The 24,038-nt window shown below is 41.4% G+C and overlaps 1 protein-coding gene across 2 annotated transcripts in view; it reads right to left on the bottom strand.

Moving 5' to 3' along the window:
* LOC306965359 (phosphofurin acidic cluster sorting protein 2) overlaps positions 1 to 24,038 on the bottom strand; it is an 82,777-nt gene that overhangs the window by 39,869 nt on the left and 18,870 nt on the right. For both annotated transcript variants that reach the window (XM_079559718.1, XM_079559719.1), the window contains exons 2-3: positions 13,098 to 13,185; positions 1,513 to 1,602 (exon numbers count right to left, since the gene is read on the bottom strand). In XM_079559718.1, the coding sequence (XP_079415844.1) occupies positions 1,513 to 1,602; positions 13,098 to 13,185 (178 nt within the window). The remainder of the gene's footprint in view (positions 1 to 1,512; positions 1,603 to 13,097; positions 13,186 to 24,038) is intronic.

Raw genomic sequence — 24,038 nt, 5'->3', positions numbered from 1 at the left:
CTTGCCCAGGGATGAAGGAGGGAATGGGAGGGTTCAAAGGGAAAGAATGAGAGAAAGATATGCAGAGTGTAAAACAGGGGTAGGCAACGTCAGGCCCGGGGGCCAAATCCGGCCCTCCAGCACAGAGCCTCTGGCCCCCAATATGATTTTGAGAAATATAAGGGATCAAATACCTGTTAAAGTACACTAAAAATGCGGGAAATAGTGTCTTTTTATGGTGTATTTTTTAAATGTCTTTGGAGAACATCCCACTTGGTCATATATAATGTAAAACAGTGATTCTCAACTGGTGGGTCGGGGACTCAAAAGTGGGTCGCGAGCCTATAGGGAACTTTGTTTCAATATTTTCCATCTGAAACTACACGGAAACACACTGGAGTCTGCTAAAATTTGTATTATTGGGTTGTTTTGATCATAATTTCAGTCTTCAAAGCAAATCTAAGGCTTAAAAACGTGTGGTAAATGCAATATTTTATACGATATATGACAAATTACAGTTTTATTTGGATCGCAGCTTGTCATTAAGGTATTGGCGGGTCTCGGAGCCGGACCACTTAAGAACCACTGATGTAAAACATTGGCATTTGCAGAAAATGGCTCTTAACTTTAGGCCTAACCCTAACCCTACAATAGTGAAGTTCGGCCCTTGGTGTTTTGGCTATGATGAAAATTGGCCCTTCATGATGCAAACTTGCCTACCCCTGGTGTAAGAGAATGATTTCAAAATTCCATTTATGAATATTAATTAGTTCACTTTTCATTCATTCTGTTAATGTACTCTTTTCTATACACCAGTGCTATAACCTAGCACCAAGAATCTTTCCTCACTTTGTCTTGGTCAATGTGTTGTTGTGCACTGTCCCTGTCAAATAAAAGCATACCAATCTGTGAATTTGCCTTCTCCCCCCCTCTAAATCTACTTTGCCTGAAGCCTGAAGAGCACAGGTCCTTTGTAAGTTTTCCCAACTAAGATTATTGACCACTCTTCCACTTCATAATCCAGTGAGCCTCCTCGCTAAACGCTCGCATGCTTCTAAATGTCCCCATACCTCTGGTTAGGAAATACTGTTTTGATGTGGGGGTAAATGCTTTATCAATCTCGCCACAAAGCTTTTCCACTTCACATTGCTGACTCGATAGAACTACCTCCATCCTATTACCAAGCTATTGCTCTGCTGTGAAGTAAAGTGCTACCCAGACCTCCATTAAATCGCAGTTATTACTCGACATTACCGGTATTTATGAGGTTTACTTGACCATGAAAGCTGATCTATTTCAGGGAAAACCGGGCAGTTATTGCAAAAGGAGTCGCTTCGGACTGTAAATTAATAAACAGCGTTATGAAAGACAAACTAATGAGCGGAGCCTGACACGTTTGCAGTGGGAAGAAGGAGCAAACAGCCGAGAAAGTGGCGGTGGCGGGCGGTGTGAGCGCATGCGTTTCTATGGAGGAGCTGTGGAGAAGCCGGAGTCTGGGTGAGAGAATTCACAGAGTAATGAGAGTGGCCGTGCCTGCAGTGAGAACGTCAGCTCCAAATCTGTCTCCATGAGGCCGTTGGGGGGGAGGATGTACTCGTTTGATCGCAAGAGTCGCTTCGAGCCCTGGAAAAGACACACAGGAAGACATCATTTAGTTCAAAAATATTCATGCATAACATTTTGGGATTTATATGAGTAATTCTCCAGAATAAAGCCAGCAAAAAAACTAGTAAACTTGTGGGAAATGCCTACAGATGAAATGAATGCACTGAATAGAGCCACAGCATGAGAACAGCAAGACAAAAGAGGCCAAATGATGTGTTGATTTGTTATTATTTTTTGTTTGCTGTCATTTTTCTGTCCGATTACAATTACAACTGCAATTCATATTGTGTGGACATTTTAAACACATTCAGAAGCATCAACACTTAGAGAAGACTTGAATAGGAACCACATTCATTTCAGAGCATGCTTGGGGAAGTCTAAACTAGAGAGTGGCAATAAATCATTGATAAGATCATATTGAAATTGCTGCTTGGAAGACGTGCAAATTTACAATATCAAGTTTATCTGTAAGGTCAAGAAAGCAACTGAAATGCAAAAAACTGCTAATATACACATTACATATACTTGATGTGTTGTTGTTCATGACAATTATATTTTTGATTGGCAAAGCAATTTCAATTGAGATGTTTGCGAGCATATTTCTGATGGTTTGCAAAAAAAAATATCACTTCATCATCGCTATCGAGAAAGAAAGAAAAAACTACTGTGATATTCATTTTTTTTGTTAATATCGCCCAGCCCTAGTCTAAACTACAGGGTTTGCAGGTTTTATACATGATAAGTTCAAATGGCTGTTTTCGTACAATATAGGGCTTCTCGATTATTGAACAAATTATAATCACGACTATTTAAAAAAAAAGTCTATCTGTATTTTATTTATTTAATAATCCAAAAAATTATGCTGCATATTTTCTGTTTTCTGAACAGTCATAAAAGGTTGGCCAGCTCTCACACCTGCACAAGCAAACTGAGCAAACCGATGACATGTCGGATTTCGATTAATTGCACAACCCTACGACGATATACCACCGAAACAATTGCAGAGCTAAAGACTAAAACTGACAATGTGGGGCAGTTTTTGCAAGCACCAAACTCTACAACAGAACTTGGCTTCTTTTTCACACTGCGACAACAACAGTTTGGCTATATCTGCTTATTTGGCTAAATCTGATTATTTCTTATTTACTTTTACTGACTTGCTTGGCTCTTATAACACTAATCACTCCATCAGGTCTATTTCCGTGGCTGGCACAGCGTCCGCTTGGCCAAGAAGCCAGAGGATTTACCCAGGTCAGTTTGCGGCTGCGACACAGTCCTCAGAAGACCTGCCCTCAGCTTTTAGAAGGTTCTTCTTGAATTAAGCCGATCATGTTTCTCATCAAGTTGCCATTTCAAGTGCGCAACTTCGATCTATATTAAATCACCTTAATTGAACAAGTGCATGTACAGCTTGTTGTGTGTCTGAGGTACTGTATGTAACGTTAAGAATTAATTTTGTGATTTCAGGCGTAAAAGTCACACAGGATTACTTCAGGTACGGGCTAAAACTTCCAGTTGCATTAGGGGAGCATCAGCCACATGGGCCGGTAAAGCTATCCTTCCTCTGACATAATACAGCGGTGAGAAATGCCTTGATGGTTCGGCGGGGACGACACTGGAGCTGCTAAATCTTGTAACAGCCACCAACAAATACTGTATGAAACACGGCACTGCGACTGCTGAGCCATCAGCATTACACAGAGAGCGGAGGGAATGGGATTCACTCAGCGGGAGGAGAAAGCTGCAAGAAAATTAAAGGCTTGGGCTGTGTTTTTAGGACAGTGGAATCTATAGAGCTAATGAAAAACCAGCCTCAAGCGAGCCACCAAGACAGAGAAAAGGAAAGGCATATGTAATTTTGCTATGAGGGTGACGATATGCTAAACTAGTGCTTCAAACTTTCCTCACCAAGTACCACCAAAATAAAAACACCCAATATTCCTTAGCCTAACACTACTGAAAGTCTGGGCTTGTCAGGAGCATTAACCCCCCAAAATATACTTAACCTATAGCCTATCCTAGTTGATCTTTTACCATTTCCAATTAATTGCATACTGTAACATAGAACATCCTCCTGACATGTAATTTTTGGCATAAATGTGTGAAGAGTTTGTAATTGTGGCTCACACCTGATGTTGCGCATCTTAAAAGCATAATGGGAAGCGCCTATGAACTGTATCACAAAATGCATCTGGCCCAAAAACTTATGGTCAAAACGGTTACTAACATAAAAAGGTAAAAAAATGAATAGGTATAATCGATAAATGATCTTTAACATGTCGTTTGCAAGAAAAAAATGAAGACTGTAATGATGTCACACTGGAGAAAAGTGGACCATTCGCTTTTTCACTCAGAGAGAGCCAGGACAGGAATGTTTTTAATAAGTCAGCCTTATGCCCCTAATAAAATGCCCCCTGCTGTCACATTTCAACACAGTTTAGAAGTTTCATAGACAAGATTATAGACAAGAAACTTGGAATAACCGGCCAATTAAAATCCCAAATAATCGGCATTGGCCTCAGAAAAAACCCATATCGGTCGACCTCTCCTAACATATTCAAATCTGATTCTGGAAGATGCTTTTACAAGTCCACCGGAGATAGCGCGTGTCTGGAGGAGCGGCGCATACCTGGCACATCAGCCTCCCGCAGAAGCATCTCCGTCTGAAGATAAAAATAAAGCTCTTTGACACATAAGCTGGTGTCAAAGTCATCTCGGGTTTAGCGTCTCTGAAATGAAGGTGTGACAGAAGACGCCGGAGCCAATTAGCAGCACACCAGGACCGAAAGAGGTTGATATTCTTCCTGATTACGTGACCAGATGAGTTTTATTTTTAGAAGAGCAAGAGACAGAAAGCGTTGAACCAGAAGGACTCTATTATGCACCTGATTGTTCAAAGATGCGAGCTATAGTTTGATATTTGGGCATGGGCATGGTAGCTGCTAGCACTCTCACAGCAAGATGATCCAGGGTTCCAAGAGCAGCTGAGGGCTTTATTTATATTTCATGCCTGGATGAGTTTTTTTCATGGTGTTGCAGGGTCTCACATTAATCTAAAACATGAGCAGAATGCTACTCTTCCTGCTTGGTACTCTTCCTGATCAAGATCCTGTCTCCAAATCTGAAGACTGGCCTCGGGGCGCTGCACTGGCTGCTCCGGACAGGTTGCCCTGAGGTACTAGATGAGGGATGGACAAAAGCCGAGGTCGATAGTCTATAAATACAAATAATACAGTCTTGGTATTTTTTTTTCTGACTGGCATTATGTACTTCGTTATGTTGTTGTATTAAGGCGAGACACTGCAGGCGAATAGGGAAAAAAATTTAATTTACAGATATCAATTTGAAACGTTTGCTGTCGATCACTGGCATAAATGTGAGAAAAAAATACATTGCAAGATTTCTGGCATTTTATCTTTTCATATAAGAACAAGGTGTTTTATGCCTAAAATGACCCAAAATTTCCCATCTTTTCGGCGACGAAATCTGAATAATGGATAGAGCTACATTCAAATTTATTGTTTCATTTTATTGATAAATGAGCTTCCAAGACTTTTTCACAGGGGATTTTGGATTTCTTGTTTAGTTTTAAAATAAGCTGTTTTTAGTGGAAAATTTGTAAAAAAAAAAAAATTTCGCCTTATTTTTTGAGATTCAAAAGTCAATAAATGGGGCTTAGGGATTAAATAATAAAAAATCCCTCTACAAAAATCTTCCAAGTGTTGTTCAGTACAAGGCTGGAAAATTTGAAGTCTTTAGTTCCTATTGACGTGGACATAGTGTCGCCACAATGACAGAAAAATGTGTTTTGAGAAAAAGGCCCTTGAAATTGCCTTGCCTATGGGGGAACATTGAATCAGCACAATATTTAAACATGTTATTGTGAAATTTAGGCATATTTTCTGTTTCCGGGTGAAAGCTTATATGTTCAGAGACCAATTTGGCCCAAAACCTGAAAACTGAAAAAATTGAGTTTTGCCTGTAGTGTCTCCCCTTAACTTGCATTTTTTTTTTGCTTTGAAACCATTATGTAGGGCAGTTTTTTAAGGATTTCCATTTTTGGCATAACTCTTTTAAGTCACACCTCTTTTCAAACATCACAAGTTCACAAACAGGATCCATCACACATCCTTCATTTGTCTTCTATATTGTCCTGAAGTGACGCTTAGTTCGTCAATTGTCACTTTTAAATCGCGGTGTCCATTCCTTATTAACTTCTGGTTTCGCTTTTTACAAACACAAAAAAATAGGCTGTTTTTCTTCATTGTCACATGCATCAGCTTTGCCAGTGTTTTCAGTGTTTGACAATGGAAGTGGAAGGAGCTTTCATGTGATGTCTACTAAAGCATAATGGCGACGTGGCACTGAACTCCGAGTAGCACGAATAAGACGTGATGAAATGAGCTGCAACAATATCCACAATCTCGCGCTGGCAGATGAACCCACTCTAGCGAAGGCCACGTCGGAAGTACCTTGATGCGGAGCGCCGGGCTTGTTTTGCAATATAAAAGAGGAGCTTCATATCGGTGCATGTCCGGGGCTACACAAAGGAGCCTTGTACGCACTTTTTTTTTCCTCCCTTCATGCTCAGGGGTTGGTACAATGAATCAAGGCACAAAAGCTGAGCACTCTCCAACTGCTGCCTGACGTGCATTTACAATACGGAGACTGCACTCAGTGTCCTCTGCCCCCCCCTTCCCTTTCTCTGAGTCCTCTCGGCGGATACAAGCTGGCCTTTTCCAGGGCCCGGGTGGGGAACGTTAAGGCCATGTTAATTGAAGGATCTCGGCAAACATGTTTGTGATTAATCAAGTTAATTAGAACAGACAGGGATGCTCAAGTACTTACTATATCTATATATCAAGAAATCTTTTAGCACTTCACTGCAACATTTTTAGCACACAGTATTTTGGTCACTGCTGCCAAAGTTATGCTTCCACTCTAATTAAGACTAAATGAAGGCATCGTCAAACCAATCGCTGTGATATTTATTGAGAATAGCGTCTGAAGAAGCTCCAAAGCCAGGACTTCAGACACACACATATGTTCATAGGTTTTTACATGGCTATTGTACATGAGGCCAGGATGAATGATGGGTGTGCGTGAATGAATGATGGTGGTCAGAGGGGCCCTTGGCGCAGATGTGTGCAGTTGCGACAGTGCTTCTGAAAGCCTCCCCCAGGGGAAACTGAAGCTACAAAGGTAGCTTACCACCACCGAGCGTGGAGTGAATGTAAAATTGTCTCCAGGTAAAGCGCGTTGTGACCATGTCTGTGGAAGGCCTTATCTAAATAAAGCTCTTCCTCAGAGTGAGAACCACATATATGGTATCAGATGGGCATATTCACTTAGGTACTTCCTGATAAAAAAAAACTGGCATATCCCCATAACATTTTAATATCCCCAAAAGATAGTAGACAATGAAATATGTTTAATCCAGAGGAGTGGGGGATCAGGACCCAAAAGTGTGTTGCAGAACCATTTCAGTGGGTTCCCCAGAAAACATTTTAAAAATGTTACTGAAAAAGTGGAGAACATTACTGGAGTCTGTTCAAATGACTGTTTGAGACTTGTTTTGATCATAATTTCAGCTTTAACGGCTTATCTAATAGTAGTTTAATAATGATTTGTGGAGGAAAATACAGTATTTAGCATTGAACATAACAAATAATAATTGTATTTGGTTCGTGGCTTGTCATTCTGGGGTATTGGCGGGTCCTGAAGCTGTACAAGTTGAAAACCACTGAACTATGGTCTATGCAATGGTGCCCCAGACGCTTTGATAGTCAGCCTTATGATCAATGCTGTGATTTGAAGTTATATTGTATCAAGAGGGCTTCGAATTATAACAACAAATACTCCCCCTGATCCACAGCAATATCGGAAAATCCCCTAATATAGCTGTGCAGTGCTGTCCTTCCTTTTGGAACTTGCGAAATTAACTCTAGACCCTCCTCCTTCCCAGTGATGACAGGAAATGGCTTAAGGTCAGGACAAGAGAAATTGCATTAGAGGGTTTAGGCGTCGGGGGCCTGCGCTCGCCCCAAACACACACAGCTCTACATAATTGGATCATATCTAAGCGTACGGCCAATGGGAGTGCTTTGGACCGCCGCTCGCTCCAAATGAGGACTGAACGCCTCTCCCGCAGTAATCCATCTGACACAAATGTCTGGAAACAACCTCGGGCGACTCCGGGCAGGAAATAGAGGAATAAAAAATGCATTATCAGGTTGTGCCCGTGTTGCATTGGGACACATTGGAAACTGTGAGGCAGATAATTGCAACCCAGCTCCGAAAACGCTGGGTGATTAGACAGAGCGGAGGGTCAGGGTTTGGAAACTCTATTGTGGAATTTCAAGATGGCTACTTTAACACGATCGTGTGGGCGATAGTGGCTCAGGTGGTGAATAAATTCCGAATTGTTTATTTACACCTTGTTGCTACACCATTCTCAATCTTTCATGTTACTTACTCAAATCATGTCCAACCAATTTGAATATAAGTACTACTGACAATTTAAAAAAACGCAGGATTCATGTCTTCTTTAGCCTTTATATACTTGAGCCGTCCCGAGCTGCTTGGACAGACCCAGGTGTCTCCATGGTGAGGGACAGGACATTTCCCAGAGAGCACAGAGCCTCCGGGAGCCTTTAAACTGCCACATCGTCCCAGCCAGAGAGTTCATTACCAGGCTGTGAGCGCGGCCCCGGCCACTTAACCAGATGAGGTTCGGACGGACGCTGCATCTTAACAACAAACTGATGACATGAGGCTTTAGTGCAGCTTTGTCATTCAGCATCAGCAAATAAAACACTTTCATCTTCTTTAGACCGAGGGGTATGGGTCAGCGGGATATGTCTGTTGTATTTTTGAGTGTCTTATGTCTTTTCTATTCCCATCATGCACAGTGAACACATTTTTCCTGTATGTATTTCACCACTTTATCCATCTAAAACTACTGATTTATATACAATGGTTTATTCAGGTTCTTCTTGTTTCATTTAGGATACTGGATATTTACTATATTCCATTCCACAGGTCTATACAGAGGCGTTATATGACTGGTCACAATTAGCAAAACACAAAGGTAGCAACAAAAGGACAGCGCAATATGCTTTGCAAACAACAAATGATCCTATGTACATGGGTCTTATAATGTATAAAAAACAACTGTGTGGCATAGATAGAACATATTTAGAAATGAAGGTGATTTTGGGACTTTTCAGTTCATATTTCAGTCTAATCTCAAATGAAAATGCTCCTGGACAATTTACTGTGATTTATAGTGGCATCTTTGTAATACAGTTAAAGTAAATTAAATAATATTATTTGTAAGTTGCACCCATCAAAGCATTTCAAATCTATGGGTGCGAGACCACTCCTTGTTTTTAAGATGGCAGCATGGCCTCGGGGCAAGGCAAGAAAACTTGATTTTCCTAACATGATCAGGAGATCTTCCAAAGGAGAGTGCCTGTGGGCATCGGCAAGATTGTAGGGATTAATAAAATGTTCCAACTGTTACCTTCGAACGTGACCAAGACGAGTTTTGACTCTAACTACAACAAACCAGGGTTGTCACAAAATCAAAGAAAAGACACCATATTATTATTATTATTTTAAAATTCTTCCAATAGTTCAGTGTCTCTTTAATGGTCAAGGTCTTGCATCTATGTGGCCTGCTGACCCAGTTGAGCCCCGTAGGCCCCTGAGATGAACTACTACTGCTTCTCAAATACTGACCTCACAGCCAGAATCTTTGCCTTGAGTAATTTCTTCAAATTAATTTGTTGTTAAGATGTTTATTCTTTGTTTGTATGGTCATGTTTTTAATTGTACCTTGTAGCTTGTAGTGTTGTGCTCTATAAAGTTCAGTTGTCCCTTTAAAAATCCTTTCACAGATTGTTGCTGTTCCAAATGCTGGACAAAAAAATCCTGTACTATACAAGCCATAATCATGTCCATACTGCCTCCGTACAGTCGCCTCTGGTCTCTCTATCTAAACCTGCTGCAAATTACATTTAATGCCCCACTTCAGAGCAGAGCCGTGTGCCCTCCGGCCGCTCACAGAAGCCCTTGGATTTCACGCTTCGCAGACGACATGGAGAAACCGCCACACTTGGATGGCTGCTCCCAACCTCTACATGACAGTGAAGGGGGAGAAAGCGTATTCGTGTTGAGATAGACTCACCCAGCAATGCATCATATTTCAATTAAGATGCATAATAGCCTCGGCGTAGCACATTGAGACGGGGAGGAAAATAGTTCATTAACATGCCACGGGGACGCGCTGCTTCGAGTCTTCAAAGCAGAACAGGCAGCAGTTCTCAATTTATAAAAAATGTCACATCACATTGGAACGGGACGTGGTGCATTTGCTCGTTTGTCTCATTAAAAAGATGCTCAGAACCAAATTAGAACATAGCGATTCAAATTACATGCATGTTTTATAACAACAGCAGCTAATAGAGAGATTTCATAACATATTGGCTTTTATGTTTGTGCATTGAGTCATGGACTAATTGTGGATTTAATGTTTCATCTTGAACCAGTAAGATGTCATTTAGATGGTATTTCATTACGCCACTCCATAAAAAAGGATTACTCTAGAACACTGACAATCATCCACTAATAAATAATCCATAGATGAACTGTTGCTGTGCTAGTTCTAATGTGTATTAGTTTAAAATTCTAGCGTCATTGCTTGGTTTGTAGGGGTGTAACGGTACGCTAAAATTGTATTCGGTTCGGTTCACGGTTTTGGAGGGCTCGGTTCGGTTAATTTTCGGTACAAATAAATAAGAACTAACAAAAATTTTCTTTTGAAAAGCTGCCAATACACAATAGAATTCTTGCATAAAATAAATAAAAGTGACCCATTTGGGTGATATTTTAAATAAATTGCACTCTTATAATGAGAGTTACTGTAACTCATGAGAACCATGTGGATTCAACTCAACAAAAAGGCCACAGTGAACGGCTTTTTACTCTCGTCTACTCGCCAAACTACTGAGAAAACATGAGAGCTGCGCCCGGGACACAGGTGACATGATGCAACCGCGGAGGAGCCGCGCATGAGGCGAAGCACCGGGAGACAGAGGCCGAGCGGGACACGAGCGGAGAAGCACTCGCGCTTTGGCTGAGACAAGGGGAAGGCGGTCGGTCTCTCCTGCTCATTCACTTCACCAGACTACTCCGTTTTGGTGTTATATGTGGCGAAGTAGGCGGAGTGTGAGTGCGCGCTGGAAGAGCCTGTCCCCGTAACAACGCGTTGATTAATCAGTGAAGCAACACTACGCACCTTGCGTAGTTTGCGTATAGGAAGAACCGGCTCTGAGCGCTGGTGTAACTTTTTGGCTGAAGTGCGGACGTGACGGGATATTGTAGCGAGGCTCAAGACTTTTAATCAAATACTTAAAGCCAGCGCCTGTAGTTTCTCTCGGCTACTCGTGCAGCTTCAATGTACGTCACTCAATAGCGTCCGTGCGGAAACTCGCGTAGGAACTTTGTTCCGCGGCACTTAATATGACGCTAATAATAAATTTACATTATTTAATGAAAATAATACACCGAAACGGTACGCAAGTGGACCGAACCAAACAGGCCGAACCGAACGGTTCAATACATCCCCGTGAACCGTTACACCCCTATTGGTTTGTGCTGCTCAAAACTAGTAAGAAAGCCTTTAACCCCTAAGCTCCCACCTGAACCGAGCACTTTTTCTCCAGCTTTACCCCAATCTAAAAGCTTCTGGAAAAAAGGTGTGAAAATAGCAACAAAACTGAGACGAAAACAAGGATGAAAATGTGAAAAAACTGAGAAAAAACTGACAAAAAAGTGACAAAAAATGGACACAAATTTGACAAAAAAGTGAGACAAATTTGACGAAAAATTGAGAAAAAATTGAGAAAAAAGTGAAAAGAATTTGACGAAAAAATTTGAATAATTTGACGTAAAAGTGACAAAAAGTGACAAAAAGTGACAAAAAAATGGACAAAAAAAAAATCGACAAATTTGACAAAAAATTGACAAAAAAGTCACAAAAAATTGACAAAAATGAGATGACAGCCCAATAAAAAAAGTGATGAAAAAAATTTGATAATGTGAGGAAAAAGATCAATTTAGTTTTGTAGGTCTTAGCTTTCAAATGAGGCGTTAAACTGGCCTACAGGATTTGGGTAAAGCTGAACTGGAGAAAATGCTCTCGGTTCAGGCGGGAGTTAAGAGGTTAAAGGGGCTAGACACAAGTTAGCCATTTTGTACTCACTACTGCCACCTCAGGTCATATGTGTAACTGCACCTTCTATATTAAGCTCGTGCATGACGGCACTTTGGACCCGAAATAACACTGTTTTTAGTGACAGTGCAGGATTTTAAAAGCAGTTGTGGTGAACAGGTCTGGGCTCATTCTACACATTAGGACATTGTTGGAACATGTAGGGGGAGGAAAACACTTAATTTTATCATTTGTAAACTCCATATCCCTTTAAAGGCACACTGCGCAACATTTTGGACTCTACTGTTGCCATCAGTACAAAACATTTTTCTAATGAGCAGCTCGACACAGAAAATTCTCTTACTGCAGTGGGTAATCACAGAATGGATTTGGATAAGGACCATACCTGTTTAAATCTCAAATTCTGCTGACTTTAGTCACATCTCCATGGAATCGAGCTGGAGACGTACCCACTCCCGGTAAAAGTTATGTCATGTCTTAGGAGAGCTGAGCCGCTCACAGCAAAATTACATGTCTGTTTGAGGTATTTTTCAATGCTGACAATATCTGTCATAAAAGAAAAGCTTATATTTCAATTTCATTTTTTAGGGTAAAATTCTACGCGGTGTGGCTTTAAGTAGCTAATGCATAAAATCTATTGATCATCCTCCGCGACCAATCACTTTTCCTCTTTGACTATCAATGGCTCTGAAACAGCACAGCTTACTTCCTGTCATCTAATTTATCTGACCTAGATTCATTTGCAAAGCATCGAGAGAAACAGCACATGCGTCCGACACAATCCCACGCAATCTACGGCTGAAACTGTGGGAAACACGTCCAGCCCGGGTGGCAAAAATGCATTTGCAATAACCAAAGTGAGACCAAATCCTTCTTTAGGTGCTAATGCCAGTCTGTCATTCACCGCAGCACCTGGGTGACTCACCGAGGCTCCCTGTGCGGCTTAGAGCCTTTTTATCAATCGGCCAGATTAGCTGCGAGCCTCGTCATTGTCTAGGCAACCAGCAGCTGCTCCACACAATGTTTCACACTTGGTACATTGCAACTGTGCCATGTTGCAGGCAAGAGGTGGAAGCAATGCATTTGGAAATACAGCAAATGTAGAGTGTTTTTTTTTTCGTGTGTCTTGATGACTTTTAGATATAGTTTTTATGGCAATTTCCAGTTGTCCCAGTCCTGCACTCAAAAACACACACTCTATTCCGTTACTTTGTTACAGTCTTTAAAAGTTTGGACCTCGGTCATACAATATAGATAAAAACATGAACCCGCTCACCTGTATTTTGACCGCTATCGACAACGAGTTGAGTTCTTTGTCCAGCTCTTTGAGAACCACCAGCTTTTTCAGCGTCAGAGTGCAAAGCCTGTGTGGGAAAGAGAGAGGGAAAAGAAAAGTGCATTAGCGGCGTGCCTTAAATAGTAAAATAGCACCTTTGAACGCAAACGGGCTGATTCAAAGTGGCAGGTATTCATTGCCGTCATTCCTGCCGGTGGCTTTGGTCGGCGGGACGAGCGGCAATTAAGCACTTGAATAATCAAATCCTATTGTGTCGGCGCGCCGGAGGGCTGCCCACTGTCATCAGGGCAATGTCTGTCATCTGAGAGGGCAGCATGAAGCGGCGCAATCAGGGCTCGCCACTAAGAGCTAAATGGCTTTGATCAGACCCAGAATCAAATAGTTCTTGATCGGAAAATGTATCGGGGCGGCACAATTTAAGTATAAGAAAGGTGATCATTTCTAGATTTGCGACTGATTTCACAGACGGGGTCCAACTTAGATTTAGCGAGGGAAAGGAAACTGAAATGTGATCAATCGCGTAGGTTCTTCATTTCAAATCCACACATGATGTAATTGTGCTCGCGAGCAAACAGAGTGGTTTATTATCATATATCGACAATCAATTACAACCTTGGCCACAGTAAGGGCATCAGATTGGAAGAATACTGATAATATCCCTTGAAATAGAAGAAAATGTGTCTGTTTCAAAAGCAAAACCAGCAAGGTCAAACCGATGCTTCAAGGATACAACCTTTTTCTAGAGAAATGACAATATATTGGGAAAAAGACATAATTTTATTTCTTGAGCACATTCATAAGACCTGCAAGAAAAATACCACCAAACTATCACCAAGCCGCAGAGACGTTTGGGGCTGGGAATGGTTTTGAGGGGGCTATCCACAAACACACAAGAGAGAAAAGTCCACAATTGGCTTCAGAAAAAGAAAAATCACCTAAATCCAACAGAGAGTCAGAGGAAATTACAGGTCCACAACACTGTACGATTTGAGTGGAAGAATGGTCCCCCGTCACATCTGAGCTGTGCAACTCGTTGAAGTGTGAAGGTTTCCTCATCAAGAAGAGCTTTTTAAATACATTTTGGGTAAGTGCTGCCCGTTTATTCAACCCTTATGGTAACCCTTCAGTATATAGGAATTTGTAGGTCCTGTCCTTGTCCTAAGAAGCCCTCATGCCCACTGTGCGACTCCAGCACCAGAAGTCAACAACTCCAGAGCCAAGTTCACACCACTTCCTCCTGCTGACCCACTTTCAGCGTCGGGCTGTAGCAGCATTAATGTGTGATCAGATTCAGACATGCGCTGACGAGCCCGAGGAAGAGGAGGAAGGCAAACAAACACCTTCTTTTCCTCAAGAGTCGTGCGGAGACTTTAGCTCGACACTCCCCCCCCCCCCCCGAAACATTTATCTCGTTCTGCTGCACAATTTGGCAACATTTGTGCGAGACTATTGTAAACAGCCAAACAAAGGGTGGATGTGATTCATTTATGTGAGGGCTCTGGAGGATTGAATCATAGGCTGCACAAAGGTAAGAGTGCTGCACAAGCAGAAGGAGAGTTTGACAAAGCAAGATTATGAAGCAGCTCATTGCTAACATAAACATAAATTTGAGGCTGACCAAAACTCTAAGGAAAACTCTTATAAAACTCCTATTACATGAAATATACTAGACAAGCTTTTTATATTCAACTGAAAATATCTACATTAAAAGAGCTTCAATTTTTAACAGTGGGAACCAGATGTTTACTACTATATAAAAAGACACGCATGCATGATTTTCTCAGTGTCTGACATGAAACCAGAATTTACTTTTCCAATATTTCCGCATAGTGTTCTTTCTTCATGATGTCATCTATTTTGTGAAGTGCACCAGTCCTTCCCACAGCAAAACAACCCCACAGCATGATGCTGCCACCCCCGTATGTCACAGTTGGGATGGTGTTCTCAGACTTGCAAGATTCCTCCTTTTTACTCCAAACGTGAGACCACAGGATGTGTCTCCAAAAATTAAAGTCTTTATCCTATCTGGCATTTTTGCGTGTCTTTTGGAGGGGGCTTTTTAAGGGCTTCTTCCTGGCAGAGGACCCTCTCGGCCCATGTCGGTACAGGACCTGTTTCACTGTAGATAATGACCCACTCTTCCCGGTTTCCGCATCTTCACCAGGTCTTTTGCGTTTGTTCTTGGGTTGATTTTCACATTTCGGACCACATCACGTTCATCTCTGGGACACAGAACCCGCCCTCTTTCTGATCTGTATGATGACTGGACATTTCCATGTTTTTTATAGTTGTGTAAAATTGCTTGAACCAATGAATGTGGCACCTTCAGGTGTCTTGAAATTGCACCCGAGGGTGAACAAGACTTGTGCTTCCAAGGACATGACATCGTCATTTGGGCTTTCCCAAACTGTTCAAAGGTATAGTAATCTTAGTGTATGTAAACTTCAGACTTTGTAAAAAGTAACACAAACATTTCTTTAAAATATAAAAAAGGAAAAGTTTATTCTGGTTTCATGTCAGACCGCACATGTGTCTTTTTATATAGTGTATGTAAAGATCTGGTTCCCACAGTACATATGCCATGAAACTTCAGGCAACTTCACAAAAGAGCAAAAGGTGCTTATTGCCCCAAGTAGTAAACAGACAGTATTTTCTACGACAGCTGGCAAATCCAAATCTCAAGGTAAAACAAGTATTAACATGCAGAGCCCAATAACCAATTCATGTTTAAAAAGAAGGGGGAAAAATATTAACTAAACTGTGGTCTTTTTGTTATTGCTTTATAAGATCGTGAGCCAGAGTTATGAGTTTTACCAAAAAGAATATTGATATGACCAAATTAGAAACATGAAACGAAATTGCCATGTAGGAAAACACATGAATGAGTACGTTTTCTTGTCTGTTTTTGCTTTCAGAGATGAAAGCTAAAGCTGAAGTGCCTTGATAGATGCACATTTAATTCAACTGTAACTATGCCCTGTTTTCCTGTTAACGGTCAGTGCACTCGCAGGGTCACATTGTGGGGACTGCTTGAATAACCAATATAAATCTATTTAGGGCCGCAGTAATGAAACGGTCAGTGGTGTAGGTGCATGGACAGACTACATGGGCTCGAGCCGTATGGTGAGGATGAGTCACCGGCCACAGCAGACGGAGAGAGAGGAGAGGGATACTGGGAGAGCGAGGGAGCGAGAGAGAGAGAGGAGGGCGATTGTTGACGCTTTAGCAACATCTCGGTCCCAAGGCTGCCCATAGTCCCGGATCCACGTGTAATTAAAAAAGCTGGAGGCGCTCAGGGGTCGCCACAGGAAGCAGCCATTGTTTATTATTAGACCAAGGTGTGATTTCCGCTCCTTCCATTTACTGTGCTGTGATTCGGGCCCACGTGGATACGCAATTTAGAGCAATTATCACATTTTCAAAACTTGCAATACTGGGATTGCAGTGTACAATGTCAGAGCAGTCAGTACTGGCTTGGTGAATGTAATGAAAAGATGATTATTATTAAGGGTATGTGATATATAGAATGATGCAAATGATACGTGCATTATATCGTAATTTTACTATTGCAATATTTTACTTTAAATGTGGTACATTCATCAAATTTAAACAAAAATCATAAGCACAGTTTTATTAACAATTTGTGTCAAAACAAGACTTAGAAAAATAAAGAATCAACAAAGCAAGAGTGAATCTCAATGAGGAAAATCCTGACCCTGAACTTTTGCACATTTTTAAGTTAGCGTGCATTTTTATTGTGGCTGTGTTAGCAAAAAACAATGAAACCTTAGTAGTTGTGTAATACTAGTTTAAATCATGGCCTTGTCCGTTAAGGGTATTGCGCCATCTAATATTGCAATAACAATAACTTGACAATACATACTGCAGTCTCAGCAGAAAGCCCTCAGAAATAAACCTATTAAGGAAAAAGCCATGTTACTGTCGCATTTTATACAGTCAACATGAAGGTAAAATGTAGGTCAAGAACCAGAGAACTGCAGCTTCATCCTGTAACGTCATATCAAAGTAACAGTTCGCAGAAACCCCTCTCAAAGAAGCATAAATCTTTCATCTGCCGCGTCATTCCCAAATAGAGCAGCAGCAGAGCCCGGGGCAGGAGCGGGGCAGGAGCGGGGCCAGTGTCTGTGTGCCAAAAATACGGCGTTATCATCATCACTCCTGTCGGGAGAAGACCTGCGGTGGGAGGGACACTCGCCAGCAGTCGGCTCAATGTTTCTGTGAATGGCTACAGAGACACCATAGTGAATAATACATGTTCTGGCTGTTTCCCACGAGATAAGAACAAGCAAAAGCCCACGACAAAGACCTCCACTGGCAACACCACTGCTTGCAACTGCACTTTGTAGCTTAAATTAATAAATCAATAATAAATCAAAATAAATCAGTATGAGGGCAAATAAAGCAGCGCAGGAAGATTGTGTTAAAATTAGAGGTTTCTGTCAGTCCGATGCAGATTTTGATTGACCGATGCCATTACACACTGCTGATATTTTTGGCCCAATTTTTAAAAAGGACTTGTCTATAATCCTGTGTATGATGCCTCTTAAACTGTAAAATTTGACAGTGTTGCACTACCTACTACAACAAATATTAGTCACGTGACAGCACAGGGCAATTTATTAGGGGCAAAGGGCTGATTTCATGTCAAACAGTCATGTTTAGTAGATACTTCAAAAGGAGCTTGAATGAAAGACCAAAATCAGGAGATTTCAAACAAAAAACGAAAAGTCTCTATCTCTTATAGTTCCAAAATGAAAAGCAAAAGTCACATAAAATATGTAAAATACAATCCGAACCTCCGAGATGTACAAACTTGTGACCGATTTTCCCTGCAATGTTTCTCAGCTCCCCTGAGGCCTTGGAAGGTGTGAGAAGGCTCATTTTAAGGCTCTGACTGAGCTCTTTCAAATGCAAAAAACGTCTCTATCACGCTCGGTTCTGGAGATATCTGCATTTTATCTGCATTATATCAAATACTGGTCGACCTCTAGTTAAAATACTAATTTTACAGTCCGCCTCATCACTGAGCATATTTAATACCTATATTGGCCACCCTCTTTGCCATCCTGTGGGAATGGGGTCACAAACTTTGGCCCTTGAGAAGTGTCGGCCATCGACATCAGGAAATGTCCAGCTGTATTGATTTATCGGACTCTGGCCAGAAGAATTGTGTGAAAACAATTTCAAGTCAATACGACAATAGCTCTTCTGAACATCTAATCAGTACATTTACCATTAACATGCAGGAACATACGGTCTAATGAGCCTGTGTACCCTGGAGCGCACAGGTTTTAGCCTATATGTCTCTCTCACAGCAGTAGTAGTTAGCCCTGCTCTACATGAGGCCATTAGCACGGCCATGTCAGTCATTGTAGCGTCGCTAATGATGGATCTGCTCAGCCTCTGAACCCAAGGCCTTTACTTTACAATGGGTCACATCTCCATCCATACTGCACTTATTACAGCAGCATTACTATGGAAATCAATACAGTGCAGAGGCAGGGGATGTGAGCTTGTATTAGTTAGTACGCTGACTGATGGAAGCTTTGTAGGCTGGAAATATGAATTGTATATTTCACGGGTCTGCAACCTTTTCAATCCAAAGAGCCATGATTTCCTGGAAATACTAAATGAACCATTTTAATGAGTGTGTTTACATACATGCGCTCGAGTAACCTGGTTATTACGCATATCCTGGATATTAAGGCTCCAGACAGGGGCGAAGCCAATGACAAATATAGTAAGGAGCTAAATATTTTAGCAATGTTGCTAACACATGGATTTTTCGGACATTTCTCTGGCACAGGGACAAGATCTATTCAAAGAAGCACTAATAACAGTAGAGTTCTTTCCCAGCTTCAGAGACAGAAAAAAAAAAAAAAAAGACTAAAGATTTGTTTGATCCGAGAGCAGCGCTGACGTCCACCAGAGATACCATGGAGCAAAAAAGTAGTTGTTTCTTAAGGTTACTTCAATGTTTTGATGTTGAAGATACAAAGATTTAAAAGCCCAGGCACCAGATAAAATGGCTGCAGGACAGTTTTTGCTCCTGTCGTATCTGTTTCAAATGTTTGCACATGCTCAGTACGTCGGCAATGGTGAAAAACCAGGATGCTGAGTTTACAGTGGGAATATCCTGGTTTCTAGCAACCTGGATATTGTCTTACCCAGGAAACCAAAACCAAAATGTGAACTGTGTGTACATGAATCGGACAAAACCAGGAAACTTAAAATCCCCATTGATAACCTGGATACTTGAGTGCATGTAAACACACTCTATGAGCACTAGATTCATTGAGAAAGTGGGGACAGAACCTGGACCGGAAAAATCCAGACTCACCGCTGTACCAGAGATTAAGACCGGTAAGAGTCGGCACCAACTACATTTCTAGAGCGGAACATACGCAAGCGAACAGGGTTATGAACCACAAAGGCCACCGACTGTTGATGCGTTTTTGGTCATTTACCGGCAATTGGGAACAAGCTCTGGTTCTCTCCTGTGCACCATCTGTAGATTGTTATTGAGGAGACTTCTGCACCTCAAGAGTGACGCTGCTCGTGAGCAACACGTGACTGCAAATAAACTAATCTGATTGCACCGATCCGATTGGGTTTGGCATGAGCGGCGAACGAGGGCGCCCTGCCCAGACTGATATCCCTGTGTATAAAAAACACAGAGGGGTATCATTTTGGACCTGCCAGGCAAGACAGAACCAGTGCTAAACCAAGGACTGACTTCACAACATGCTCTAAAGGGCTAAACCATGTCCATGTCAATTGTATTTCTATAGCCCACTTTGCAAGTCAAGTGGTCCCCCTTTCCCAAGCAGCATACATGAAGGAAAAGGCTAATTCTAAAAAACTGTGCAATGAATGCTTCGACACGAGAATACCCAGTGCAGGATTATGGTTTGAACAATGGCGTACAGTTGTTCGACATCGTCACTTTCAAATGACGTGTGAGACAACATAAATAATCACAACAAATGCGCTGCAGTGCAAACCAATAAGCGAGTGTCTATGTTTCCTTTTATGCTGCATTATCCGAGCATGACAAATACGTACGCGCTCAGATAACTGTGGTCAAATATTTGGTTTCCGATAAGAGGTCTGTGACTGCGGCAACATGAATGGGGCCTATTATCTTATCACTTCGACAGGAGGCAGATGACTGTGCAGATTCGGGGCTTTCACTTTTGTAACAACATCTAGATTTGACAATGAATCACTGATGGTAATATAAATCTGCTCTCAGTAACACACCTGCGGTATATCTGAGTCAGCACACACACACACGGGCTGCTGAGTCGGCTTTAGTCATACTCCAAATGCTGTCACCAAATCTCGCCATGCTTTTGGAAATCACCTGGAGTAGCTTAAGGTTAAGTTCATGTGTGAACGGATAAGACAGTGTAAGCTGAAAACACAATAATAAACTTGTCACAGTTGGAAATTAGGGCAGATATGAAAGGAAAAATTGAATATTTGATGACTCTCTTGAACATTGTGATAATAATATTATTGAGATATTTATCGAAACAACTTCAACACAGTGCAGTCAGCTCAATTATGCAAAAATGATGTTTGTTTTTCAAAATCTGTTATTTTTTTAAGCTGCCATGTGCTTTATATTTAGCCTGTGTTGGCAAATAAATATGCCAATCTCATGGGGAGCCCGATCAATACCGGGTGAGATATTTTTAGACGGACAGAGGCTGAAATCAAGGGATTATCCACATCCTTTCTTTGACCTCACTGTGCTCCGGGACACTCTTCAAATGACGAGTGCTTGTACGGGTCCTTATGAAAACTCCTGGCTCAACTTCAAACTTGAGCCTGCCCTAGTTTCGGATTTTACCCTGAGGTAAAGTGAGACACACAGGCAGCATTTTATACGTGACAGCAAGTTACATCAAAGCGCTTTGCAGGGAGTAGGCCCCGCATCTCAAACCAGCTCCTTAGATCCTATAAGTCTATGCATTAGACTTAGTATAGGATTTGGTGCGTGCATTTTTCTCTCAATTTCTCAAAATCAGGACAACTGCCTCCACTAAACCATTCTGCTTATAAAAGAGAATCTTTAAGACTTCTAAATATTTAACGTGTTCCCTGAGATTATTCCTTCAGCCTTTTGCATGTCTTTAGAAATCAGCAATATGAGCCAGACTTGTTGTATATCTTTTCCGTACCTTCAGCAGCTTGATCAATTGGAGCTGCGCAGGATTCTTGTGATGGTTGAGTGTCAATAAACAACATGGAGGGCTACACTGGGACACTTAAAAGCTCTCAGTACACGACGTGCTGCTGCGGCTATTCCTGGAGCACTCCAGTGATAGCAGCATCTCCAGTAACTGTGATGACACACTTAGGTTTGAGAGCTACAAAGAGATGGAAAAGAGTGGTTGAGAGATAAGAAATGAAAATGAATCTGTTTATTTTTGCAGAAGAATGTTGAAGAATAATAAAGGGCCTAAAGCAGCGCGGGAAGAAAGTTCAAATCATGACCCAACTTGCGCTGCCTAAAGCTGCACAGACACAACTGCGTGTTTGTGTGCATATCGTATCAATCTGAGAATCTACTGGAAACCTGCATGTGCGCTAATAAGCACCAGACTCTTCCTCCAAGCACTCACTCCCTTGAGGTTTGATGGATTTGAATGCATTTTACACCTTTATGAGTTTTTGTAAAGTACCCAAAATGTGTTTCCTTGTGGAATTATCAAATAAAATATATCCAGGGAGACTAGCAATCGCTTTGTGGGAGCTCATGGGGATCCTAAAGAATCAATAAAAAGATGCTTGCTCTACCTATCGCTGATCTACAAAGACTTCTGATGGTATCTGCTGTTCAGTTTGCAGTAGTTAATCAACAAATTCCAATAAAATATCCAACTAATCCATTTGAGAAAATTGTTTATTGTATGTGTATTAAAGCAGTATTAAGTAACTCTTGCCACTGCAGGTGTCATAGCAAGTTGCGTTTTTGTAACTTATTAATTGTCTGTGAGAGTAAATACTACGCTGACAGAAAAGGTAAAGGGAGAGAGGGATATTGTACATCTAATTACACAATGGAAATATTTTTTTTCACTCAAACTTGGCTGTAAATACTGTTTAAAGTGGTGTTCCCCCCCATTAGCTTTGCCCATTAGCCTGTTAGCTTCTTCTTCGTAATTCCATTAGTGTGTATTGGTGGCTCGGACCCGGAGGCAGTCAAGTTGCAATTGTGGTTTTCAGTCCAGAGTCACCAGGGCGAGATGAAAGACCCTCTGATCATCCCATTAACACTTGTACTACCCCCAGAAGGACTACGGAAAGGATTTATTAAGGTAAACAAGATACTTAGTATTGCTTTAAGACAGGGGTGTCCAAAGTGCGGCCCGCGGGCCAAATGTGGCCCTCAGGCTTCTTGCTGAATCGGTTCACATTATCAGAGATGGTCATTTTTATTTAATATGTAATAATTCTACACAATTCTAACCTAACAACTAGCATTTTATTGTAATACAGAGCTGGCATTAAGGTTTTAAGCATAAATAAAGGCATGAGGCACAATTTAAACCTCTGCTAGTGGAAGGTTTCGCGGAACTAACCACCGACCCATGGCCCTTTACCCCGTGTACGCTCCAATATGTGGCCCCCCATGAAAAAAGTTTGGACACCCCTGCTTTAAGACTATGAGGACGAACTCTACTGTATCAATCGATCCGACCGCATTAAACAAAACGCGCCGTCAGAGCAGCGGCCGCTCAGTTCAATCTGCCGCTTCTTGAACAAAGTCACACTTTCAGTCCTCGGTTTCACCAGGTCAGCATTCTCTCCCTCCCTCTCTGTTTTGCCCGTAGCCTGGACGGATCAGCGCTGTTATGGTGGAGGCACAAAGCAGGGGAAATGATGTAACCCAGGCCTTTTGAATGATACGCTCTATGTTTGCCATGTGCTGCTGGGGGGGGGGGGGGTTCCGCCGGTGAGAAAAGAACTACTTTGAGTAATGCTTTGACAGTCTTCATGAGTGCTTTCACCTTCTGTTTTCTAATAAGAGCTTCATGTATAACGCGGGGAATGAATGGCAGCGCTTGACAAAAAGACACAAACCTCCATTCTCTCGTGTCAAGGTCCCCGCTGTTGCTCTATGCCAGTGTTATTTGCTCGTGTCTAGTTGTATAATTCAGCTCCCAAACAAAAGACCCACTCGTCTGAATCTTCTCCTGAATATTTCATTCTCCAACACGAGTGAGGAGGCAGCAACGCACAAACTACTGCTCAGTCAGCGATATGCAATGATATATAGGAGGAACTAAATGAAAAGATACGGTTCAGAGACGACATTTTGAAGGACAAATATTGTGAATTGTTTACTCCAACTTACAAAAAGTATACAATAGAAAATGCAATACACAATTATCTGTATTTTGAACATTTTAGAACTTTTCTTTATCATGTTACATCATTGTTCTCTCGTCAAATACATGTGTTTTGAGCCGCTAGCGCATCTTTCATAAATCTTTGAATCTTCTCCATTGGCTATTCAGATCACAAAAAGCTCCTAAGTTTCCTAAACAGCTCCTTCTGAGGTCCTACAAATCCAGGAATTGCACTTCTCGATCTCTTGCTAAGCTTAATCCTCTCATCACAAAGTAAAAGCACTCGCCATAACTTCACTAATAACTACAGTAGAACAGTCTTTACGAAAGCAGAAATATTGTTTCACTCATTGAAAATGCTGTCAAAAAGTGTGATACACTTATAATGTAAATTGTTTGATTGCCAGAATAACCTGTTATGTCATTTTTATAATATAATGACAAAGCATGAAATATATTTGTGCCACTTTTCAATAACAGACACTGAAGATTTTGTGCCTGAAACATACACGTTGTTTAAGCCTTTGTGTTTGTG

This window comes from Gobius niger (genome assembly GCF_951799975.1).
Source record: "Gobius niger genome assembly, chromosome: 7".
NCBI classification, from domain to species: Eukaryota; Metazoa; Chordata; class Actinopteri; order Gobiiformes; family Gobiidae; genus Gobius; species Gobius niger.
The sequence above is the reverse complement of the archived record's forward strand: the minus strand, read 5'-3'. Positions and strand labels throughout refer to the sequence as shown.